The sequence below is a fragment of the Bufo gargarizans genome, chromosome 2 (assembly GCF_014858855.1).
Source record: "Bufo gargarizans isolate SCDJY-AF-19 chromosome 2, ASM1485885v1, whole genome shotgun sequence".
NCBI classification, from domain to species: Eukaryota; Metazoa; Chordata; class Amphibia; order Anura; family Bufonidae; genus Bufo; species Bufo gargarizans.
Window position 1 is genome coordinate 59,155,333 of NC_058081.1, and position 24,931 is coordinate 59,180,263.

The 24,931-nt window shown below is 46.6% G+C and overlaps 1 protein-coding gene across 6 annotated transcripts in view; it reads left to right on the forward strand.

Moving 5' to 3' along the window:
• Window positions 1-24,931, forward strand: part of ANK1 (ankyrin 1) — a 183,501-nt gene that overhangs the window by 34,813 nt on the left and 123,757 nt on the right. For all 6 annotated transcript variants that reach the window (XM_044278999.1, XM_044278997.1, XM_044279000.1 and 3 more), the window contains exons 2-3: window positions 9,440-9,541; window positions 24,087-24,185. In XM_044278999.1, the coding sequence (XP_044134934.1) occupies window positions 9,440-9,541; window positions 24,087-24,185 (201 nt within the window). The remainder of the gene's footprint in view (window positions 1-9,439; window positions 9,542-24,086; window positions 24,186-24,931) is intronic.

Here is a 24,931-nt window from a genome sequence, read left to right on the forward strand (position 1 = left end):
CAATTTATGCATGCAAATACGGAACATGCACTTTTAAATTCCTCCCATTCTCTTCTATGAGCAGTTCCAATGTGGATTCTTTGGAACTTGCTGCGTATAAAAAAAAAATGGCCATATTACAAAACTACAATGAATGAGATAAAAAGCCACGCACAGACAGCGCAACTCAGCACCCCCCCCCCCCCCCACATATTAACAACTTTAATGTGTATAAAACCATTTAAAGGGGTTCTCCAAGATTTTTTAACTGATGACCTCTGGATAGGTCATCAGTATCTGATTGGTGGGGGGCCCCCATCAATCAGCTGTGTGAGAAGGCACTGGCACTCCATCTCGCAGCTCACCAAGAACAGCGCCGTACATTGTCTAGTGGTTGTGCTCGGTATCGCGGTCAGCCCCATTCACTTCAATGGGGCTGAGCTGCTCCTAGGCCACATGACCGATACACGTGTCATCATTGGCCTAGGGAAAAATGAAGAAGGCCATGGCACTACTGTGAGCGCAGGTGCCATTTTAAAATAGCTGATTGTCCAGGGTATCAGGCCCCCACAGATCAGATACTGCTGACCGATCAAGAGGATAGGTCATCAGTATAAAAGTCCTAGAAAACCCCTTTAAGTGTACTAGCACAGTTTTTTTTAATTTTGTTATTGTGAGCCCTGAGGATCAGCAGGGGTGCGCCACCAATGAGGCCAGGTGAGGCGATCGCCTCAGGCAGCACCAGGTAGGGGGAAGAGGAGGGCAGCCGAAAGCCCATGGGCTGAAGGGAAGGGGTTAGGTTGGGTAATTGGCATTGGGGGGGGGCGCCATTTCAGTTTTCTCCTCAGGCAGCAGAAAGGCTAGGTGCACCCCTAAGTATCAGTATGCAGAACAGAATACCACTGGCGATCACTTGCCCTTTGGGTGCCCCCCGACATGGCAGAGGGCTGTTATTCCTCATAATTGGAAATAAATGTAAATGTACCTACACATCGTTTATGTAACAAAGGGAAAACATTTTAACACTTTAGTTAAATGAATTTGTAAATTTCAAAAGTAATGAACTAGATATAAAAACGACTTTTTGTACAACTTTTCTTAATAAAACAAACAAAAAAGTCTACAAAATCACAGCTATGCATCATGAAGAAAACACGATCCAGCCAGTTTTCCCCTTCGTCACCAGGTATTTTTGGAAATCTGACATGTACCTTTAGTTTTTACTTATCCAAGCCATTCTGATGTTGTTTTCTCATTACACATTGTACTTTATGTTAGCGGTAAATTTGGGTCGCTATGTTTCACCTTTATTTATTTAAAAACAAATCCTAAACTTTATGTTGGCATCATTTTGTAAATGTCAAAATTGTACATTTTTAGGGGGATGTTCGCTTAGAATTTAGTAGCAATTTTTAAAATTTTCAAGAAAATATCCAACCGCCCCCCCCCCCCCCGCCCCACACATTTTTAAGGACTAATTCAGTTATGTGGGACTTACATAATAGAAATCACCTATAAATGACCCCATTTTAGAAACTGACCTCAAATTATTCAAAACATATTTTAGAAATATTGTTAACCCTTTAGGTGTTCCACAGGAATTAAAACAAAATGGAGGTGAAATTAATTTTTAATTTTTTTTTTTTGCAGATTCTCAGTTTTAATACATTTTTTTCCTGTAATACAGCAAAGGTAAACAGCGAAACAAAGCTATGATACATGTACTGTGCTGGTCAGGAAAGGGTTAAAGAAGCTGTCTCATTTAGAAAACCCATTATCGTGAACCCTATTTAGTATTTTTATGTTAATAAGGGCAAGTCCTGTCTTCAGGATCCTCACTTCTTGGCCAGAAGGGAGACCAGATCTAAAGAGAGTCTCTCATTCTGGAGGACCTGTCCCGTCCTGCATGACATGGACATCCCAATGATTTGAATGAACTCAGTGTAATACTTAATTGTCCCTGTGGTGGCGCTGCAGGGAAGTTGAACACTTATTTTTCCCACAGATTACAGCTGATGACTAGGGAATGCAGCAGCGGACAGTTTGTTAACTGCTTGTTGTCAGGGAAGCTTTGTAAGTAGGTACTGTCCAAAGCAGAAAACCCCTTTTAGAACACAGTGTGCGTAAGTTCACCAAAAAGCGTCTGCTCACTTAGAATCAAGACACTTTGGTTGTTAAAAGGTTAACGGGGTTATCAAATCCCTATAATGCCCACTAAAATGACCGGGCACCTCATAAAGGTTATACTTACCCAGCTCCCCGTCACACGCTTCGCTGCCATGTAAGCAGAAATCATAGGGCCCCACTGCCTCCTGAGAGCTCCTCTAATTTATTAATTAAAGGGATATTCTATTAACAACGCTAGATAGGGTATCATAGGTAAACTGGTGGTGATCCAACTGCTGGGACCCCATTGATCACAAGAACAGGGGTGATGTTAATGCAGTGTGCTCCAGGGACTGCTGGAGATAGATGAAAATGTGATTGGTGGGGGTCCCAGTGGTCAGACCTCTATCTAGTAGCTAAGGAATAATTGGTTGACACCCCCCCCCCCCCTTTAATCTACTATTAGATTTTTAGGTCCAAAATTCTATGTTCATTCATTTCATAATATATCTGTATAGTGGAGCAGTTTTTTTAGTTGATAAATTATAAAATTGTTATGTTACTTTTTTTTTTTTTTCAAGAAATGGGGTCCAAGGATGTACTATCAGTCTTGATTTGAGGTCCTGTGGTTGTTGTGGTTGTTGTGGTTTGTAGAAACGTTATGCCATCTACTGTTCTGCTGCCTGATACAGTCTGCAGTAAGGAAACAAAGAAGGACTCAAAGGGGTTGTCCCACGAAAAAAATAATTGTATTTTTCAAACCAGCACCTGGATCTGAATACTTTTGTAAATGCATGTAATTCAAAATATAGTACAGCCAGTGAGCTATTCAATAAAATGTATCTGTATAGCGCCACCTGCTGTTTGTTCTTATTTCTAATTTCTCTGTCCGCATCACTGAGGTGGACGCCCTTGCTCAGTTCCATCCATTTAACTGTAGAAGCTGTGACAGTAATAGAAAGAGAGCTACAGCAGAAAGGAAGCGCCCCATGAGCTTTGATAGGGAGAGGGCTGTAGCAGAAAGGACTAGACCCCTGAGCTGTGATAGGGAGGCAGTGCCTCTTCAGGGCCCATAGATCACGAGCATCGAGTATTGACTGTCAGCCTTGTCTCCTGCGCACATGGATTTCTCCAGATTCTCTGAAGGGTGAAAGTTGATGCTAGTATATACTGTAGATGGTGGGATACTCAAAGTCTTTGCAATTTTTACATTGAGGAACAATTTTCTGAAATTGTTCGACAATTTTTAGATTTTCCACAGATTTTTGAACCTCCGCCCCTTTTTTGCTTCTGAGAGACTCTGCCTCTTTAACATGCTCTTATACCCAGTCATGTGACTTAGTAGCAGATTGCTCCTCTAGTTGTTTTTTATTAGTTTTTTTATTAGTACCTATTACTTTTCCAGTCTTTCCAAACTTTTTTGAGATTTGTTGCTGCCATCAAGTTCTAAAGGAGCTCATTTTTCTCATGAAATGGTAAACTTGCTCACTTTTAGCATCTGATATGTGTTCTATGATCTACTGTGAATTAAATATGGGTCTATGTGATTTGTAAATCCTTGCATTCTGCAAAAATAGTTAGGGCGCTGTGTAAAATAAAACCAGAATGCAAGGATTCAAAGTCTTTGCAATTTTTGGAATTAAGGTTGTAAATCTAGCAAAGCAATGATTGGGGAGCTCTCTGGTTCCATGTGAGGTACAGGGCTGGTTTAATCATGGTGGTCACTAAGGGGCCTTAGGCTGAGCCATCGCCTTCTCACGGCGGCCCAGTCTAAGCATTGCACAGGTCTCCCGTGCAGCAGAGAGAGGGGGCTCGGCTCTCAGATAAGAGCTGCGCTCCTGCACTGACAGCACTCACCGGCAGGAGTGCCGATCCCAGCTGTTTAACCTCTTACATGCTATGGGCAGGCTCCCTCTGTCTCCCATTGCCAACCCGCAAATGAGATAGCGGGGTGCCTATATGTGTATAGACTGGCTGGGACCTGATGTAGGCCCCAAGCCTGACTTGGGTGTTCCCAAGTAGGCTGCACCTCTATGGCGCAGCCTGTTGGTCAATGTCAGTATAGCACTGACATTAAAATGCAATGCACTATAGGGATAGTGCATTGTATTTTAGAAGCAAAATATTGCCTGTTATAGTCCCTTGTGGGACTATTAAGTGGTTAAAAAAAGTTTAAAAAAAAACATAAAATTTATTTAAAAAAATCCAACAAAAATGGAAATGCACTATTCAATGAAAAAAAAATTACAAAAAGAAAATCTCCCTAAAATAAATTGCAAAAAGAAAATCTCGGTAACAACCTGCACAAATATCATGTAAATTATCCCCTACGGTGAACGCCATAAAAAATAAAATAAAATGCCAGAATTGCTAATTTATTCTTAGTCGCCACCGGAAAAACCTAATACCAAGCAATCAAAAAATGTTATTAACCTCAAAATGATACCAATGAAAACTACAAGCCCTCACACAATTCCATAGAAATAAAATAAAAAAAGTTATGGGTCTTGGGAAGCAGCAGTGCAAAAAGATTTTCTTATTTTAAAAAAAAGGGTTTTATTGCACAAAAGTAGTAAAACATAAAAACCTATATGTATTTGGTATCGGTGTAATCGTACTGACCTAGAGAATAACGATATTATGTTATTTATGCCGAAAACTGAACGCCGTAAAATTTAAAACATAAAAACTCAGTTGCAGTATTGCTGTTTTTCTCCCTTCCATAAAGAGTTAATAAAAGTTAATTTGAAAGTTATGTGTACCCCAAAATGCCATTAAAAACTACAACTTGTCCCACAAAAAACAAGCCCCCCATACAGCTACATAGAAGGGAAAATAAAAAAGTTAGAGCCCTTGGAAGGCGACGATGAAAAAAGGAAGAAAAAACCTTCTTCAGTAAGCTGTAAAGACAGAAAAAAACTAATCACATAAGGAAAAGGAAAATTTTTTGCACCTCCCAGTGTATGAAAAAAATGCTCAAATTCATACTTTTTTGGAAAAAAAAAAGTCTGCACTCTCTGTACAAGGCAAGGAAGAATTCTTAAGGGGTTCATTCATAAAATCCTATAACCTCGTACTTGCTGTATTTTTATGATTCACGTTCCTTTTTCTCAGTTTCAGGCCCTGTTCACATCAGCGCTAGTTATTTCCATCGTTCTGCTATGTTAGAGGAGCAGAACAGCGATAAATGGGACCCGTTCAATTTCCATTTGCGTCCTGGAAAAATTACGGTAGTCTTTTTGGTGGAATCTGCAACAGAAGCCCCAAAATGCAGATGTGAACATGCCTTTAGTCTATCCCTTGAACTTTACAACTCAGCTCCATGAATATTAGGCTCTGTTCACACTTCATCTTTTCTTTACCGTCAGTGTATGCACCGGGAAAGCTCCCTGCGATATCCGTATGTCGCCTTTCATCCCACTGAGGCCAGAAGGGGGACTTTTTTCTTTACACATTATAGAAAAAGCACAGTCGACTGCATTGTGTGAAAAAAATGTATAGGATGCGATATAATTTTTTCCTTATTTCATGGACGCTCATTGCTCTTAAAGGGTTGTCCAACCTCAATGTTATGTTTACAATGGTCTAAAATAATAAAAGGAGTACTTCCTCCTAGCAATTGCAGCCCCAATGCCGACACTGAATTGGTCCCTAGACGGTCTCCGGCTGTAGAAGTGACGTCTCGACACCACTGAGGTCACAGTTGCAACAAGTGATTGGCTTCAGTGGTCATACGTTGCTTCAACACGTCTACATATGTGAGGCGAGACTGGTGGGGGACAAGAGTCGGCATGGGTGGCAGCAGGGGATTGGTAAGGTGTGTATTACTCCTTTTGTTATTTATTTCTTTTCTGCACTTATATAGCGCTACTATATTCCGAAGCCTTTGTTTTTGTCTTTGAAGTTATTGTAAGGCTAGTTTCCCGGCAGTGTCCCGGCCTTCGGGCTATCTCCCAGGACACGGTTGCCACCACATGTACAGACAGCCAGACGTTGCCACGGGCAACCACAGTGCAGGAAGAGTGTCAGTGCACACCACACATACTATACAAAGTGCACACAGACATACAACACAGATATACACACACCTAACAAAAAGGAAGTCAGGTGAGACCGCATGCCAGGGCAGCAAGCTGCCTAGCGACGCTCAGGCTGCTCTGCTGCACACACACAACTAGTTGCCCGTGGCAACCACAAGTGAGGCCAAAACCAGCGACCCACACCTGTGGTTGAAACCCAAAATAAACCGCAGGCAACCGCATGCGGTAAAGGAGTCACGGTCATAGCCATGGCCGTGACACTCCCACCCCTCAAAGCCCCCCCACCAAAAAAAAAAAGGAAACTGGTGAGAGACTCGCACAAGGGGATAGGAGAAGGGAACGTCCACTCTCAGACATGGTTCCCAGAAAGTCGCTGTCAGCTGCATCCTCTCCCAGCTCACACTAGCCAGTCCGACGAGGCCTGCAGCCCGCACCAGCGACACGGGAATGGAACCACAGAGAGTGGACGAGGGGACTCTCCACTAACGTCCCCACTCCAGTCGCTGCCAGCTGACACTCCTAACCAGCACGCAGCCGGACCACTTACGGAGTGCTGCCAGCAAACGACCAGAGATGGGAACATGGAGAGGGACGAGGGATCACCAACACGGACACGGAAGGTAAGGTGGCGGGGAATAAGCCACCAACCGTGCCGTTAACGGTGATGCCCCCGGGACGCTCTCCCTCCGGAGAACACGCATGCAGACCACAAGGGGATGGCACTGCATGCTGCACCCTCTTCCGAAGGTGTGCACCCCACACCAAAAAACACCAGGGTGAGGGGATAAAAATAACAGGGGACGCCAAACGAACACGATGAGGAAGTGGCGGGGAAAAGCCACTCACCGCGCCGTCAGCGGCGAAACCCCCATAACGCTCTCCCTCTGAAGAGCGCGCATGTACCCCTTCCGCAGACGGCAGTACATGCTTCACCCTCTTTCGAGGGATCCGCCACGCGAGGAGCCGCTGTGGTCATACTGTCACGGCTGAGGATGGGGGAAACCCTTAGCCGTGCGATGCCAGATGATGTAGTGGTTACTCGGCCATGAGAGCAGGATAGGGAGCAGGTCACCTCCTCAAGCATCCCTAACCTGACCCTAACTCCTACCTGCATGGGCCGACCTTGATGGTAGGAGGACCCATGCGCAGGAACCTCGGAGCCCTGACTTACCCTCCGCAGGTCCCTGAGCTAGGAGCTGGGTAAGACGACCTACTCCTCCTAGGCACGGAGGAGCAGGAGTCTCAATGGCCAAGCTGTTGGGAAAAGGGGGACATAAACAGCCTTACGGGAATGGCAGGCGAACGAGAAGTTCTACCAACCTGCCACAGCCTTGCTGACTGGATCCCTGAGCAGACAGGAATCCAGAACCGTACGCTGCACCAAATACATAGGAAGCTCCCAACAGAATATAACATACTACATAAACACACAGGCAAACTTAAACATAGCAACAATACTTTATGACCACAGGGGTGGCTCTCACTGGCAAGGAAGATGGAGGTCACAGGAGGCTGCTCCAGCAAGCATGGCTGAAGCAACCCACTGAGCCATGCTAACAGTGAGGCTTTATAGGCCAAGAAGCCACACCCCACAGTCAGACAAACCCAGTGACACAACACACACACTGGGAAGGGAGTTAACCCTTCCAGCACCACAGAAGGGAAACTCACATAAAGGGGAAGTGTCCAACAGTAGCAACACACTGTGGTTGTTGCCGCTGGCAGCGACATGGGTGGCAACCGTGTCCTGGGAGATAGCCCGAAGGCCGGGACACTGCCACCACATGTACAGACAGCCAGACGTTGCCACGGGCAACCACAGTGCAGGAAGAGTGTCAGTGCACACCACACATACTATACAAAGTGCACACAGACATACAACACAGATATACACACACCTAACAAAAAGGAAGTCAGGTGAGACCGCATGCCAGGGCAGCAAGCTGCCTAGCGACGCTCCGGCTGCTCTGCTGCACACACACATACACAACTAGTTGCCCGCGGCAACCACAAGTGAGGCCACAACCAGCGACCCACACCTGTGGTTGAAACCCAAAATAAACCGCAGGCAACCGCATGCGGTAAAGGAGTCACGGTCATAGCCATGGCCGTGACAGTTTGTAGTCTGTTACCATGGAGATTTCTAGAGCTGTAAACATAAACTAGTAGGAGATTTTTAATCAAGACTATTTGGAAAGTTTTTTTTATTTTTTTAGGCATAGGGAGATATAAAATTAACCCCTTTCCGACTGCCCACTGGCTATATAAGGGAGAGCAGGAGGGGGCCGTCAGCTACCTCTATTAGTGCCGGTGGTCACGTGACTGCTGGGTGTCTTGGGGCAGGAGCAGTGCTGCAGGGTCTAAGGAGACCCTGATCAGCTCTGTCTGTGTGTAATGCCCCCACAGTGGTCTGTTTTCCCCTGTAACTGGGGCTCCTGTGGATGCACCGGTTACAGTGGAAACAGAGGGAAAAAAAAAAAAGTTTGTGTCCTCCAGAGGTCTTTTAATGGCCTCCTGGGGGACATATTATGGGCCAAAAAATAAATAAAAATACAAATAACAAAAATTTAATTAAGCGCTGTCGCTAACTGAAACCGCCACCATAGTTGCTCTGGTTGCTCTGTTCACTCAAACCTATACATTTTATATATCAAAACAACCGTCACAAAATTGGGAACCCTTTGTAATAATTAATTTTTGGGTCAGTTTTAATATTTAAGAAATAAAAAGCTATAATAAAAAAAAAAATAAACCTACAAAAAGGAAACAATCTCTAAAAAAAAATAAAAAAAAAATGCTAATATAAAAGTCCTAAGTCTGAAACTTTGCGGTTTTTCCCCAAATTAAACCTAAAAAAAGGAAAGAAAATCTCGAAAAAAAACAACATGCTAATAAAAAGTCCTAAGTGTCAAGTAAAAAACATTGCAAAAATTATTTTGGTAGTCAAACAATAAAAAAGTTACGGTCACTAAACCACCACGTGTGCAAAATCTCGAAAAATTGCCTGCACATTTAGGCCCTTTTTTAGGCCCGGTCATGAAAGGGTTACTATACATATCCTGTAAGCTTTATAAACTAGGGATTTTTAAGCTTTGTGCGCATTTTATTGACTGGATGTAGTTCAGGCTCAGTGATTAATACTGTAGCCTAGCAGACTTGTTGGCCTTAGGTGTCAGAGACAGAGAAATTAGACTGTCAGGCACTGACGTGAGGGATCATCCTCTACAGACAGCGCTGTGGAATATGTTGGTGCTATATAAGCAATAGCAATATAAATTATAGATGATGCTAACATAATTTCTCTACTCTCTTAGGCTGATGCAGCGACCAGCTTCCTGCGAGCGGCCAGGGCTGGAAACCTGGATAAAGCGCTGGAACATCTGAGAAATGGGGTGGATATAAATACATGTAACCAGGTACAGCACATGCCTTACCAGTATATATACTGTACACCTGCACAGTCAGCTGTAGCATGCCTTTATATTTTGTCTGTCTCTAGAAATGGAGCAGAAACAAATGTTTTTCCCCATTTCCGCAGACAGAATTACATCTACATTGATATATTTTTTTATGAATGGCCTCTAGAATGTTTACAGTGCCTGCTGCAACATAGGCACAAATGCAATGTAGGGACCTTCTACAATCAAGTTCTGGAATTATACAGTAGCTCTGCTCTTATTCTTGGCTAACGTACATTCAGTCCATTTTCATGATATCTCCAGCTAATGGATATGTGAAGCTTCCCTACGATCACAACTCCAAATGACTGTTCTGACCCAAAGCACAGACTTGTATGATGTGCCCCCTAAATCCAAAGTTTCAAGTAGAACCAAAAACGCATCATGTTACATTATATACTTTCTGACAGTCCATATTTACTAAGAGACCTGATCCAGGATTTATGGGAAGGTACTTTGATGCCAACATGACGAGAACACCCTATTAGTCTAATTTTCGAAGTCTATGGGTCCTCACTTTGAGACCTACTGGTAGATCATGAGTAGTAGCAGTATCTGTCCCATATGGCAAGGTACTCATTATTACAAATCTTGCATTCCTCCACTAGTCCCCACTTCAGTGACTCCACCATCATGGTTCAGCTGGCACCTTTAGGTCTTCTGGAGAATATCGGGCGTGTGGGAAAGGTCCAGCCTCATATGTCCTGTGATCCTGAGGGGGAGATATGTGGTCAGACCTGTCCCACAGGCCGTGTATTCTGCCCGACCTCACCGTGCCTTCTGACCTCAACCAACATTGTGAAGTCGGATACGTCTTGTCTACGTTCCCAAACACCATCTCTAATCCACTTTTCACAGTACTTACTGTTCCAAACTTCTCTTGCATTTTCAAAAAGTTTTCTATTGTGTTCACCTTTTTTTTTGCACGATTTCTGATCTTGTACAGGTAATCACTTGTCCTTTTCCTTTCTTGAGAAGTTCCCTTGCTTAAGACCCTCCTTCTATTAGGGCTTAGATCCACTACACAGAGTGGCACTGCCTCAGAGGACTTAGTAGAGTATGTCTGTGCATTAAAAATACAGAGGTCTTACTGATTTCCATGGACATCATGCAATGCTTCATTTTCCTTGTATTTTTCTGTGTGCAGCAGGAGTACAGATTGCCTATCTTTGGGGTTGAATGGGCCTCCAATGAGTTAGTTGCTCATCGACCTTAATGGGGGTATTCTCATCTTATACAGTGATGGCACACAGCAAGGATATGACATAACCTGAAGATTGGTGGAACCTCTGGAAAGCTGTGAAATTGGGAGCAACACTTGCAGTGACCCAGAAAGGAGGAGGGAATGGGAGACGTGGTAGTGGGTATGAGGGCGGTAGTAGTCCTCTACCTGGCTCTTCCCAGGCCATGTACTGAATGTAGTGTGCACCCTTTCTTACCTCGTGGCACGACCCAGATCTTTCTGGGGCTCTTGCCTGGTGGTAGTTAGCATGTCCTTGATGGTGGATATCTGGCAAGGTGCAAGGCAGGAAGGTCAGATAGAGTGAGAGCCTGAGAACAGTGGACAAAGACCAGGTCCAGTTTAGTAATAACAATAACAGTCTCTTTACGAGAATGATGAGAGTTGCAGTGCAGATAACAACAATAGGCACAGTTCTGAGGTGTAATACAGAGCTTCCTTTCACCAATGTCTGTGCATAGGCAGCGGCTATGTTGGCAGTAGTAGTCCCTGTTTCTTAATCCAAACACACATTTTGCAATCGTTCCAAATTGACCACAGGCGTACAAAACTCTCACAACCAGTGCTGCAGCACCCACAGCGGGGTGCAGAACTTCAAACGGACAGCCAATTCATTATAGAAGTTGGGTGGGTGCCGAAGCAATATACCCTCTCCACAAGCAGCAAAGTCCATAGTCATAAACGAGTGATACCTTTGCTATCAGGCACAGTCCCTTGTGACCCTAGACAGTTTGTGGAAATCTTTCCTGTTTTCTCTCAGGTTTCTCAGGGGTGTTTTCACAGTTGAGAATGAAGAAAGCCATTCGACTTGCCCCATCTTTCTCTCCCACAAAATCAATTATTGTGGACAGTCAGGCAGCCAACATTCACATCCTGACCCTGCCAAAGTCTGTGGGTTTGGGCAGCGATAATCTGAATCATTATGTCCCATAATGAATTTTTATCTGGAGCGAATACCGCAAACACTGCACATTTTTGCCCCTCTATACCATTTTTGATGTCAGCACTTTTCTTCCCCTATTTTCGGCATCACTACATCCTGGCAGGATATTTACATGCAGAACTTCCTGTTTTCATCTGCTTCCGTTTCTAACCAATCCCAGCATGCTTTGCTCTGTAATATTTCTCTTTACCTCCCCTCTCCATGTTAGCTTGGTAGAGCAATCCCTGTGAAACATTTCAGAGCAAAGCATGGTGGGATTGGTAGGAAGACTAAACAGGCAGCTGATAAAAACAGGAAGCTCTGCATGTAATCATCCTGCCAGGGTGCAGTGATGCTGAGAACAGGGGAAGGAAAGTGCTGACATGAAAAACAGGTATATGGGGCAAAATATTCAGTATTTTGGGTACTCTGAGCAGATTAAAAAAATAAATCTTTCATGTTAGCAAACCAGAGCAAGCCCTGAGGTAAATAACAGAGCAGAACATGCTAGGCTTGCCATCTTTCCCAACAAAAAAATACCAGCCAAGATTACATGGATAAAAGGGGGCATGGCTTAACACAGGGTGTTATTTGGCACCAATGGTTTGATCATATATATATTTTTTAAAAGATGTAATTTTTTCCCCTGTTAGGGACACCCCTGTGTATTTAACATTTATTAAGTCTCTGCCAGGTATCGAAACCATGACCTTGTGCATTGAAGGCAAAGACTCCAACCACTGAGCCATATAGCCCAATGATAGCCAATAGAAGATATTTATTTTTTTGCAGACCCATTGACTTCAATGGGTACATAGACTACATTTTACGGGCCAGAATAGAACATGCTCTAGAACTTGCAGAACAAAAGTAAGGCTGTGCACACCACACGGATGGTGTCCGTATTTTGCAGATCTGCAGTTTATGGACTGCAAAACAGACACAGTTTTTTTTTGCATAAGGCCTAATAGGCAGTGTGGTCCATCAGGTGACGTTCATTTGCATCATTTGATGGAGCCGGCACTTTCATTATTTTAATTTTTCTCCTTCTAAAATTGAATTTTTTTATGAGTCTGAGCAGGAACTCCCAGAAGCACTGACTCCATATCTGGACAAAGAGCAGGGACTCCTAAGCCATATATGGACACAGAGCAGGGACTCCTAAGCCATTTATGGACACAGAGCAGGGACTCCTAAGCCATTTATGGACACAGAGCAGGGACTCCTAAGCCATTTATGGACACAGAGCAGGGACTCCTAAGCCATATATGGACACAGAGCAGGGACTCCTAAGCTATATGTGGACACAGAGCAGGGACTCCTAAGCCATATATGGACACAGAGCAGGGACTCCTAAGCCATATATGGACACAGAGCAGGGACTTCTAAGCCATATATGGACACAGAGCAGGGACTCCTAAGCCATATATGGACACAGAGCAGGGACTCCTAAGCCATATATGGACACAGAGCAGGGACTCCTAAGCCATATATGGACACAGAGCAGGGACTCCTAAGCCATATATGGACACAGAGCAGGGACTCCTAAGCCATATATGGACACAGAGCAGGGACTCCTAAGCCATATATGGACACAGAGCAGGGACTCCTGAGCCATATATGGACACAAATCAGGGACTCCTAAGCCATATATGGAGTCAGAACAGGGACTCCTAAGCCATATATGGACACACAAGTCTGGCTAAATCCATGGATCTGCTGCCCCAGAAATCATAAGGCCCCAGAGCAGAACTCAGACTTGTAACATGTTTCATAGATTTGAATATAGTCATCCATTGTTATTACTGCAAAGAACTGTCTGGTATATACCGCAAGGCCAGTGAACTGCTTTCAGGCAGGTTAATGAACATAATGATATTTCCCATTTAAATGCTAATTCCACTTTATTCCACCTAAATCGATTTAATCTGAAGAGGTGTTAAGTGAGATACAATTAAATCTTTAATTTCATATAACTGCGCCATCACTGCCGGCCCCTGACATCTCCGGGAGCCATCACTAGCTGCTGCAGCCGGTCTTCTCTGATGATATTAGGTTCGTCTCTGTATCTGCCCCTGAGAATGATAATGACTTTCCTGCGGGAGGGAGACCGGCCTGTAGGTTCTGCTCGATGAAGAGGAGGTAAGAGGACACATTGTACAGAAAATGCCTTGTACACAGGCGGTATAGGAGGCGGTACCGGGCACTGCCACCAGTACAGACCTGCATCGAATCAGCTGGCACCAGTGGTGGGCTCAGTGGAAATATTTCCTATGTGTACACACACAGTCACTGCACACATGGAGGGGTATATACACACACAGTCACTGCACACACGGAGGGGTATATACACACATGGAGGGGTATATACACATGCAGTCACTGCACACACGGAAGGGTATATACACACACAGTCACTGCACACATGGAGGGCTATATACACACACAGTCACTGCACACATGGAGGGGTATATACACACACAGTCACTGCACACATGGAGGGGTATATACACACACAGTCACTGCACACATGGAGGGGTATATACACACACAGTCACTGCACACATGGAGGGGTATATACACATGCAGTCACTGCACACACGGAAGGGTATATACACACACAGTCACTGCACACATGTAGGGGTATATACACACACAGTCACTGCGCACATGGAGGGCTATATACACACACAGTCACTGCACACATGGAGGGGTATATACACACACAGTCACTGCACACATGGAGGGGTATATACACACACAGTCACTGCACACACGGAGGGGTATATACACACATGGAGGGGTATATACACACACAGTCACTGCACACACGGAGGGGTATATACACACACAATCACCGCACACATGGAGGGGTATATACACACACAGTCACTGCACACATGGAGGGGTATTTACACACCCAGTCACTGCACACATGGAGGGGTATATATACACACAGTCACAGGACACACGGAGGGGTATATACACACAGTCATTGCACACACGGAGGGGTATATACACACAGTCACTGCACACATGGAGGGGTATATACACACATAGTCACTGCACACACGGAGGGGTATATACACACAGTCACAGGACACACGGAGTGGTATATACACACACAATCACCGCACACATGGAGGGGTATTTACACACCCAGTCACTGCACACATGGAGGGGTATATATACACACAGTCACAGGACACACGGAGGGGTATATACACACAGTCATTGCACACACGGAGGGGTATATACACACAGTCACTGCACACATGGAGGGGTATATATACACACAGTCACAGGACACACGGAGGGGTATATACACACAGTCATTGCACACACGGAGGGGTATATACACACAGTCACTGCACACATGGAGGGGTATATACACACATAGTCACTGCACACACTGAGGGATATATACACACAGTCACTGCACACACGGAGGGGTATATACACACACAGTCACTGCACACACGGAGGGGTATATACACACACACAGTCACAGGACTCACGGAGTGGTATATACACACGCAGTCACTGCACACATGGAGGGGTATATACACACAGTCACTGCACACATGGAGGGGTATATACACACAGTCACAGGACACATGGAGGGGTATATATGTAACGGTCAGCAGAGGAAGAGACCGTAGAGCAGGACTCAAGTACAGTGCAGCAGACAAGGAGGCTGAAGTAGAAACCGGCTTTATTAAAGGAGAACTCTAACTGCCGGAGAAGCAGATTTACAATATGAACAGCTTGAGAATTCACAACAAAGATAATGGAAATTTGCATAAAGAAAACAAATGAATCACAAACATAAGTACAGACAATAGCAGGCTACTCTCTTCTAGGTAGTCCTATCTGTCCCCGCTACCCGGGGTGCACCTCTACGGTGCACTAAACTAAATCCTATTCCACTATGTCCTAGCTCCGGTTAGCATCAGTGCACTCACAGTTCGGTGTCCGGCACATGCAGGCAGATACAGTCTGGGTCCCGATCTGGTTGCTTGCTTGCTTGCTTCAGCGTGGCTCAGCCCTGGCCTCTCTTTGTAGTCTCTGTAACTCTGGTTAGAGATAATCAGCAGCTCTGGACGTGTAATCAGGCAGGGCCTGGAATTCACTCACAGTTCCTCTGGTAAGTGCCTCACACTACAGCAGTCTCTCTTCTACACCAGGACACATCAGGTCAGTCAGAGAGCAAACACACTCTAATGTCCCAGATACCATGTCACAGCAGGTTGGCAGGGAGAAATCGCTCTAATCTTCCCTGTGGATCTCCCTCTCAGTGCACAGCGTCCTTCTTCCTGTGTACTCAGACACCTGCACCCCAGGCTCTCTGCTCAGCCCGGGAAAAAACACTTAACTCCTTGTCCTCTGGAAACAACTCCTCACACTGTCCTACTCAGCCACAGTGGCCTCTGGTGGCTGGAGGGAAACATGACAGTCTGCTATATATATATGTGTTGGAAATGTTGCTGGATGATCAGGGCTGCCTCTTACATGCCTCCCCACTTAAAGGTGTCCGTCCTCGGCCTTGCTATATAGTCCATAGAAATAATGGTTAATGTAACTTTTTATACAGCAGTACAACATTGTCCACAATACATACAGGTGGACCAAATGAACTCATCAGCAGCGTACCTGTTTGGTGGAACCCCTGCAGTAAGCCTACTGGATCTCCGGAGGTCCTGGCTATCTGTTACGACCTGACTCTCTCCACTAGGAACTGCCAGTCTGGATTCATCCACCACAATAGGAGGTTCGGGTGTGTCCGAGGGCCCCTCTCCATTACGGGCCGGCAATGGTTCTGTGACAGTGCCTTCATCACCTGTAACCTGGGAGGCTCCTTCAGTGTTGGGAGCAGTCCACCAGTCTTCACCACAATCTCCATCAGAGATAACAAGTTCTGAGTATGGGGCAGGAGGAGGTGTCCTCTGAACAGGTGCGGGATCTTTGGACCGGCATGGCCGTAACATATTCCTATGTAGAGTCCGTGAAGCAAATTCCTCATTCTCAACCTGCACTTCGTAGACCGGACCATTAGGGTACACTCTCTTGATCACTTTATACGGCTGTACTTCCCAACGCTCACTCAACTTGCCTCTGGGACGTTTCTCTCGTACCAGTACCCGATCCCCAGGCTGCAATGGAACCTCCTGAACTGGAGGACGGTCTGTATGAGCTCTCTCCTGTAACCGCTGACCTGCCAACCGGCGAATGGTCTGGAGACGCCGACGGTGTTCTTTCACCCATGAGGTGGTTGATCGCTCTATTAGGTCTTCTGGCTGTTCTAGGTTTAATTCCACGATCTCTCGACCAGCCCTACCGAACAGTAACATGTATGGGGTGTAACCGGTGGTGGTGTGGACACGATTATTGTAAGCCCAGACTAATTCTGGCAGGTAGTCAGGCCAGTGTGCCCTCTTGTCTTCCTCTAGTGTCCTCAGCATTTGCAGCAATGTGCGGTTAAAGCGCTCACAGGCTCCGTTTCCTTGGGGATGATAAGGAGTTGTCCTGGATTTTTCAATGCCGTACAGTCGATGTAGCTCTTCCATCACTTTTCCTTGAAAGCACGCCCCTTGATCTGAATGGATCCGCTTTGGACACCCATAGACCCGAATGAAGTCTTGACAAATGGCTTGTGCCGCGGACTCGGCCGTCTGGTCCCGAGTTGGGGTGACTACTGCAAACTTGGAGAAGTGGTCGATCATGACCAGGCAATACTGTGGACCTCTTGACGATTGTCCCACAAGAAGATAGTCTATCATCAACACTTCCAGCGGTTCTGTGGTCTGGATGGACTGTAGGGGTGCTCTCTGTTCTGTACTCTTCGTGAGTTCACACACTCGACACTGTCGGCAAACTTCTTCAACTGTGGCCTCCAGTCGCGGACAATACACATAACGCTGCAGCCACTGGTATGTCTTGACTGGCCCGAAGTGAGCTCCAAACTCATGAGCCTCTTTGGCTATCTCCCGTGCCATTCTTCTGGGTATCACTACCTGCCACCTCGCCTCTAGGTCGGCAGGCTGTTGCCACTTGCGGAACAAAACAGCTCCATGCACTTCCAGTCTGTCCCATTGATGTAGAACGGACTTCATCTCGGCATCCAGATCAGTCCTTTCTTCTTTGTTGGGTTTCCTGCACTGGGTTACCCAGCTTTTCATTTGCTGCAGTCCAATGTCTTCATCTTGCAATCTGCCCCATTCTTCATTAGTTCTCCCCAATGCTTTGGGTAGCTTACGGGCCTCCCCACTTGTCTGGGCCGCGACTGTTGGGGGAGCGAACTTGCGGAAGTCAGGAGTTTCATCTTCTTCCTTTTGTTCATCCATATCCCCTACTGGAGTTTCAAAAGTAACCCTCGAGAGACCATCAGCATTAGTGTTCTCTGTAGCGGAGCGGTAGCGAATTGAGAAGTCATACTTTGCGAGGCGAGCCGCCCAGCGTTGCTCCAGGGCTCCCAACTTGGCAGTACCCAGATGGGCCAGGGGATTGTTATCCGTCCGTACGAAGATCTTAGCTCCTGTCAGATATCCTGCAAATTTCTCCGTCATAGCCCACACCAGGGCAAGGAGTTCCAGCCGGAATGAACTGTAGTTATGGGGGTTTCGCTCCGTATCTCGCAAGGATCTACTGGCATAAGCGATCACTCTCTCATGTCCATCCTGTACCTGCGACAGGACTGCCCCAAGTCCGTAGAGGCTGCCATCAGTAGCTAAGATGAATGGTTTATCAAAATCGGCATAAGCCAAGATGGGGGCCGATGTCAGGGCTTCTTTCAGGGCCTGGAAGGCCTCTTCCTGTTTCTGTCCCCAGGGGATACTTTGGCCCTTGGGTTGCCCAGCCGTTCCTCTCAACAACTCATTCAGAGGGCCCGCTATTTTTGCGTAGTCTTTGATGAACCGCCGGTAGTACCCAGTCAGTCCCAGGAAGGCCTTCAACTCACGCAGTGTTCTCGGCACTATCCATTGTCGTATTGCAGCCACTTTGTCTTGGGACGGTAGCACTCCGTCTTGGGACACCCTATGGCCCAGGTACTCGATCTCCCTCTTGAAGAGATGACACTTCTTTGGCTTTACCTTCAGGCCATGGGATCGCAGTCGCTCGAGTACCTGCCCTAGCCGATTCAAGTGTTCTTGAAAAGTAGCAGAGTATACGATGATATCGTCTAGGTATATCAGAGTGGCTTCAAAATTCAGGTCTCCCAGGCATCTCTCCATCAGCCGCTGGAAGGTTCCAGGGGCATTAGTCAGTCCGAATGGCATCCTGTTGAATTCAAATAACCCCATGGGGAGTATGAATGCTGTCTTTGCCTTGTCCTGCTCAGCCACTGGTACTTGCCAGTACCCACTTGCTAGATCCAGGGTGGAGAAGTATTTGGCTCGTCCTAGAGCCGTCAGAGACTCCTCGATGCGTGGCAGAGGATATGAGTCTCGCGCAGTGCAAGCATTCAACCGCCGGTAATCCACACAAAATCGAATAGTGCCGTCCTTCTTCTTGACAAGCACCACTGGGGCTGCCCAAGGGCTCTGGCTTCCCCGCACCACTCCGGAATCTATCATCTGTTTCAATAGCGTCTTCACTTCCTGGTACAACTTGGGTGGAATCTGTCGATATCTCTCCCGAATTGGTGGAGTGTCCCCCGTCGGTATATCATGTGTGATAGCATTCGTGCAGCCAAAGTCATCGGCGTGGCGGGCAAATGCAGCCTGATTCTCCCACAGCATGGTTTCAACTGCTCGCTGTTGGTCTAAACTGAGAGCCTTAACATCTATCTCCATTTGATCCAAGATGGTTCCCCCATTCCATTCTGGGGTCGGCGCCTCTTCTGCACTGGTAGTAACTGCCAGGGTCCAACCAGCATCCCCTACCGGAGCTAGAGTCACTTCTCTCTGACTCAGGATTTCTCCCTGATGTAGGTACACACGAGCCAGTTCCACCCCTGGCGTCAAGGGAACTTCTAGATATCCCACATTCACAGCTCTTATGGGTACTCGTCCATTCTGGACCACTCCCAGTGTCCGGGCCACCAGGACGTCCTGACCCAGCTCTCCTAGGGCTGTTGGTTCAACGAACACCTCCATGCCTTCAAGATTACGGAAAGTTCCCACGGGTAACGTCAGCACGGTCTCCCGACCAGGGGGAAGGGTGAAGGTAGCCTTTCCTGGCGCTCGAATCGTTCCCACCGCCTGGTGTGCTGGTACACTTTTCTGTGTTCCACAAAAACGGATTAGCCGTTGAAATGCTTTCTGGGTAGGTTTGTGCGGGGTGGCTTGTTTCCAGTAACCCGGCCCCCGTTTGGTGAACATGATCTGATCCAATTCTCGCAGGATATTCATGCCCATTATCACCGGCACATCTTCTTTGAACGTTTCGGGGACCAACAAGATACCTTTCCGCCCCACTTCCTGTCCACATAGCCGTACATTCATCCACACGACCCCTGTGACAGGAATCTGTTGTTGGTTAGCCGCTGTAACCCGGACCAGTGTCTCTCGTTCTGGCTTGGCCAGCGCTTGAAAGTAACGGTAGAAGAATGACTCGGGCATAGTTGTCACTTGAGACCCAGTATCCACTAAGCAGTCGACAGGAACACCTTCGAACTCAGCTCGTATAGTGGGGCACCCTGCGACCAGGTGTTCGGAGCTTTGCTGGGTAACTTGGCTCTCCACCTCCCCTGCAGTACGCCCCACTACTGCAGGGGTCGGTAGTTTAACGGCGGCTCTTGGCGTCCAGCTGGATTATTCCGACACTCTCTGGCGAAATGTCCTAGATCTCCACACCGCCAACACTGTGCCCCTTGACGGCCCACTTTTTGCCTGCGAGTGGGAGGTGCCCTCAGAGCTTGGCTGGATGGCCCCACTGAAGGGTAATGAGGGGCTTGATGGTATGGTAAACTAGCATAAGGGCATTCGGGTGTAGGAACCCACGGAGTCGCCTGATAGGTTTGTTGTCGGGCTGGATAGGCAGCCTCAGTAGTATAGCGCGACTCTATCCGTTTCTCCAGGTGTGTCAACTTTTCGTGCATGGCACTCAGGGAGCTCTGCAAGTCTTGTACCACTCTGACCAGGGCTTCCTCATTTCTTGTAACCCCGGGGGGTGTAACGGTCTGGGTCCGTATTACTCCAGAAGCATAGCCGTCTTCTTTGTTTCGCGTCACAGCCTCTGCCAAAATTTGTCGAAAGGTTAGGGTAGGGTCTACTCTGACTCGTTCCCGCAGAGCCTGTTTCAGGGGATTGCTGTAGAGCCCCAGAATAAATTGTTCCCGCAGTATCCGGTCTATGGGTCCCATGCCAGTAACCCCATCTGCCTCTTTTTTTTGTACCTCGGCCAACACTTCCTGTAGGGCTGTAGCGTACTGAGAGACACCTTCGTCTTCCCGTTGAATCCGGTAAAAAAACTTCGCCCGGAGGTGCCCTGCACTGGCTGTTTCCCCATATATTTCTTCCAGGAATCTCACCATCTCTTGCAATGTATTGCGCGTGGCTTCTGGTTGTAGGAGAACATTTCTTCGGGCCTCACCCTCGAGAGCGGCCAAAGCAATTTCTACTTGTAGTTCTGGGCTGACATTGTAAATCCTAACAGCACTCTGTAACCTTGTCACCCAGTCTGACAGTGTCATGTTCTGGCCATCAAATTTGGGTAGCAAGTTGAACAATGTGCCAATAGGAAGGGCCCTTGCAAGGGTTCCACCATTGCCTGAGGTACTCACATTAACATCATGCACATTGCCTTCAGCCGCCTCCATCTCTGTGACTGTACCCTGCTCGCAGCGCCACTTGTAACGGTCAGCAGAGGAAGAGACCGTAGAGCAGGACTCAAGTACAGTGCAGCAGACAAGGAGGCTGAAGTAGAAACCGGCTTTATTAAAGGAGAACTCTAACTGCCGGAGAAGCAGATTTACAATATGAACAGCTTGAGAATTCACAACAAAGATAATGGAAATTTGCATAAAGAAAACAAATGAATCACAAACATAAGTACAGACAATAGCAGGCTACTCTCTTCTAGGTAGTCCTATCTGTCCCCGCTACCCGGGGTGCACCTCTACGGTGCACTAAACTAAATCCTATTCCACTATGTCCTAGCTCCGGTTAGCATCAGTGCACTCACAGTTCGGTGTCCGGCACATGCAGGCAGATACAGTCTGGGTCCCGATCTGGTTGCTTGCTTGCTTGCTTCAGCGTGGCTCAGCCCTGGCCTCTCTTTGTAGTCTCTGTAACTCTGGTTAGAGATAATCAGCAGCTCTGGACGTGTAATCAGGCAGGGCCTGGAATTCACTCACAGTTCCTCTGGTAAGTGCCTCACACTACAGCAGTCTCTCTTCTACACCAGGACACATCAGGTCAGTCAGAGAGCAAACACACTCTAATGTCCCAGATACCATGTCACAGCAGGTTGGCAGGGAGAAATCGCTCTAATCTTCCCTGTGGATCTCCCTCTCAGTGCACAGCGTCCTTCTTCCTGTGTACACAGACACCTTCAGCCCAGACTCCCTGCTCAGCCCGGGAAAAACACTTAACTCCTTGTCCTCTGGAAACAACTCCTCACACTGTCCTACTCAGCCACAGTGGCCTCTGGTGGCTGGAGGGAAACATGACAGTCTGCTATATATATATGTGTTGGAAATGTTGCTGGATGATCAGGGCTGCCTCTTACATATACACACATAGTCACTGCACACACGGAGGGGTATATACACACACAGTCACCACACACATGGAGGGGTATATACACATACTATCTCTGCACACATGGAGCATACACCGCACACATGGAGGGGTATATATACATACACCGCACACATGGAGGAGTATATATACGGTACATACACCGCACACATGGAGGGGTATATACACATACACCGCACACATGGAGGGGTATATACATACACAATTATACATTAGAAGTGTGTGTACCTCAGTAATATCTGGCATTGCTGGTCTCAGCTCCTCTAGTGATGAGCCTGGGGGAAATGTCATGTCTAGCAGTACAGGGCCCAGGGCTGATAACACTACTTAGGGGCCAGAGTTGATAACACTGATGAGGGCCCACGGTGACTGTTCCTTTAGGGGATGCAGATGTAGAAGTCATTTCTGGGCCCTGATGTCTAAGGGGGTATATGGTATGTGCAGACCCTGTTGCACTGGGCCCCGCGAGCTTACAGCTAGCCCATATCATTGGTGCTATAAGCTTATCATGTTACTGAGGGCACTGTTTTTTGGGCACCCATAGGAGACCTTCAGGTGGGCTCAAGGAAACCCAATCCCACACTGCATGTAATACCACATTTCACCAGTAGTGTCACTGTACAAAAACTAAGCAGGTGCCAGGAGACTACTCCAGTGGTTAGCGCTGATCAGACCCCGTGCAATCACCTCATCTTTGCAGGAACTGGCAAAGAAATGTGTTCCTTGTGGGACAATATCTATAACTTCCTGAAGTCATTAATCATGCTTCTGCCCAGGGGAGGCTAGCTATAAATAATGGGGAAAATTTAACAATCTGTGTCCAGGCCCTGATCACATCTGAGCCCAGCTTCCATCTCTAAAAGTATAAGGGTCCATTCACACGTCCGTATGTGTTTTGCGGATCCGCAAAACACAGACACCGGCAATATGCGTTCCGCATTTTGCGGACCGCACAATCGCCGGCACTCTCATAGAAAATGCCTTTTCCTGTCCGCAATTGCGGACAAGAATAGGACATTTTCTATTTTTTTGTGGAACAGAAGTGCGCAAATGCGGACAGCACATTCCGGCCCCATTGAAAATGAATGGGTCCACACCTGTTCCGTAAAATTGCGGAACGGATGCGGACCCATTTTGCGGACGTGTGAATGGACCTTAAAAGAGGTTTCTGACTTTAAGAGAGAAAACAAGACAATATCAGGTAAACAAAGATTTATATTTACTACAAATGTATTCAGTTGTGTTTAAGTCCTGCATCCTGAGCATCAGAGCTACATTTTTATACATAAAATGACAAGTAAAATCTAGGCTGCCTTTCGCCACCACTAGGGGGAGCACAGGAGTATACTGCATACTGTTTCTACATTGAACTCCATGATAAAACACAAGCTCCTCCTACCGCAACCAGCCGAAATGTGTCCTTTAACTCCCTGATGACAATTATTTAAAACTTTTGGGTAATGGGCCATAAATTTATTAGATGGGCAACTTCTACTTAATGTTATATACAGAATACATGGAGTCCCAATTTGTAATGGGTGCATTGCACTATGGTATCCAGTATTCTACATGCTCAACGTTGCCAATTCTATAGTCTCTCCATTTTTCTTTGCAAAAGTAACTCCATCTTTCCTGCAGAATGGGCTGAATGCTCTGCATCTATCCAGCAAGGAGGGACACCTCAAAATGGTGAGCGAGCTGCTCCACAAGGAAATCGTCCTGGAGACCACTACCAAGGTGAGCATTAAAGGGATTGTGAAGGGTTTAGTAAAATATGGCTGCTTCCAAGGACAGTGCCACACCTGTCCACAGGCTGAGCGTGGTACTGCAGCTTATAGCCCTATTTACTTCTATGGGATATTGTGAGTTGAAGGGATTGTCTCATCTCCCCATATCGAAGTGTCCTCTAACAGTCAACTCATAACTCTGAAGGGGTCCAATCTACCAACTGGTGAAGAAGTGTGAAATGGAGTATAACATGGCGGGCAGATAATGTATGGTCTGCCAGGACAGGCGACACTCTTTCTACATTCAAAGATCCAGACCTCTTTCTGTGATGTCCATATGCAATAACAGGAAATATTGCAAGGGGTTATCCTTATGGAGCAATCCCCATCCTAGACATTTATAGCATATCCACAGGATATATGCTGTAGATGTCTGAAAGGTGCAGCTCCTACCTCTGGGACCCACACCTATATACAGAATGGGACCCCGCCCCACCTAATGAAACGGCTGCTGGCCACCACATCCATGCAGAATTCAAAGGAAGAGGTGGTGGCACATGAAGACAGCTCTCTCCATTCACTTCAATGAGAGTCACAGAAACAGTTTGCATGGCTATCTCCCATAGAAGTGAATGGAGGGAACGGCTCACATAACATAGGTGGGCCCCTCATCTATCAGACATTTATAGCTATGCCACAAGCGTCTAAGATGAGAACCCCACTAAAACATCGGTGGGACCCGCATCTATCAGACAT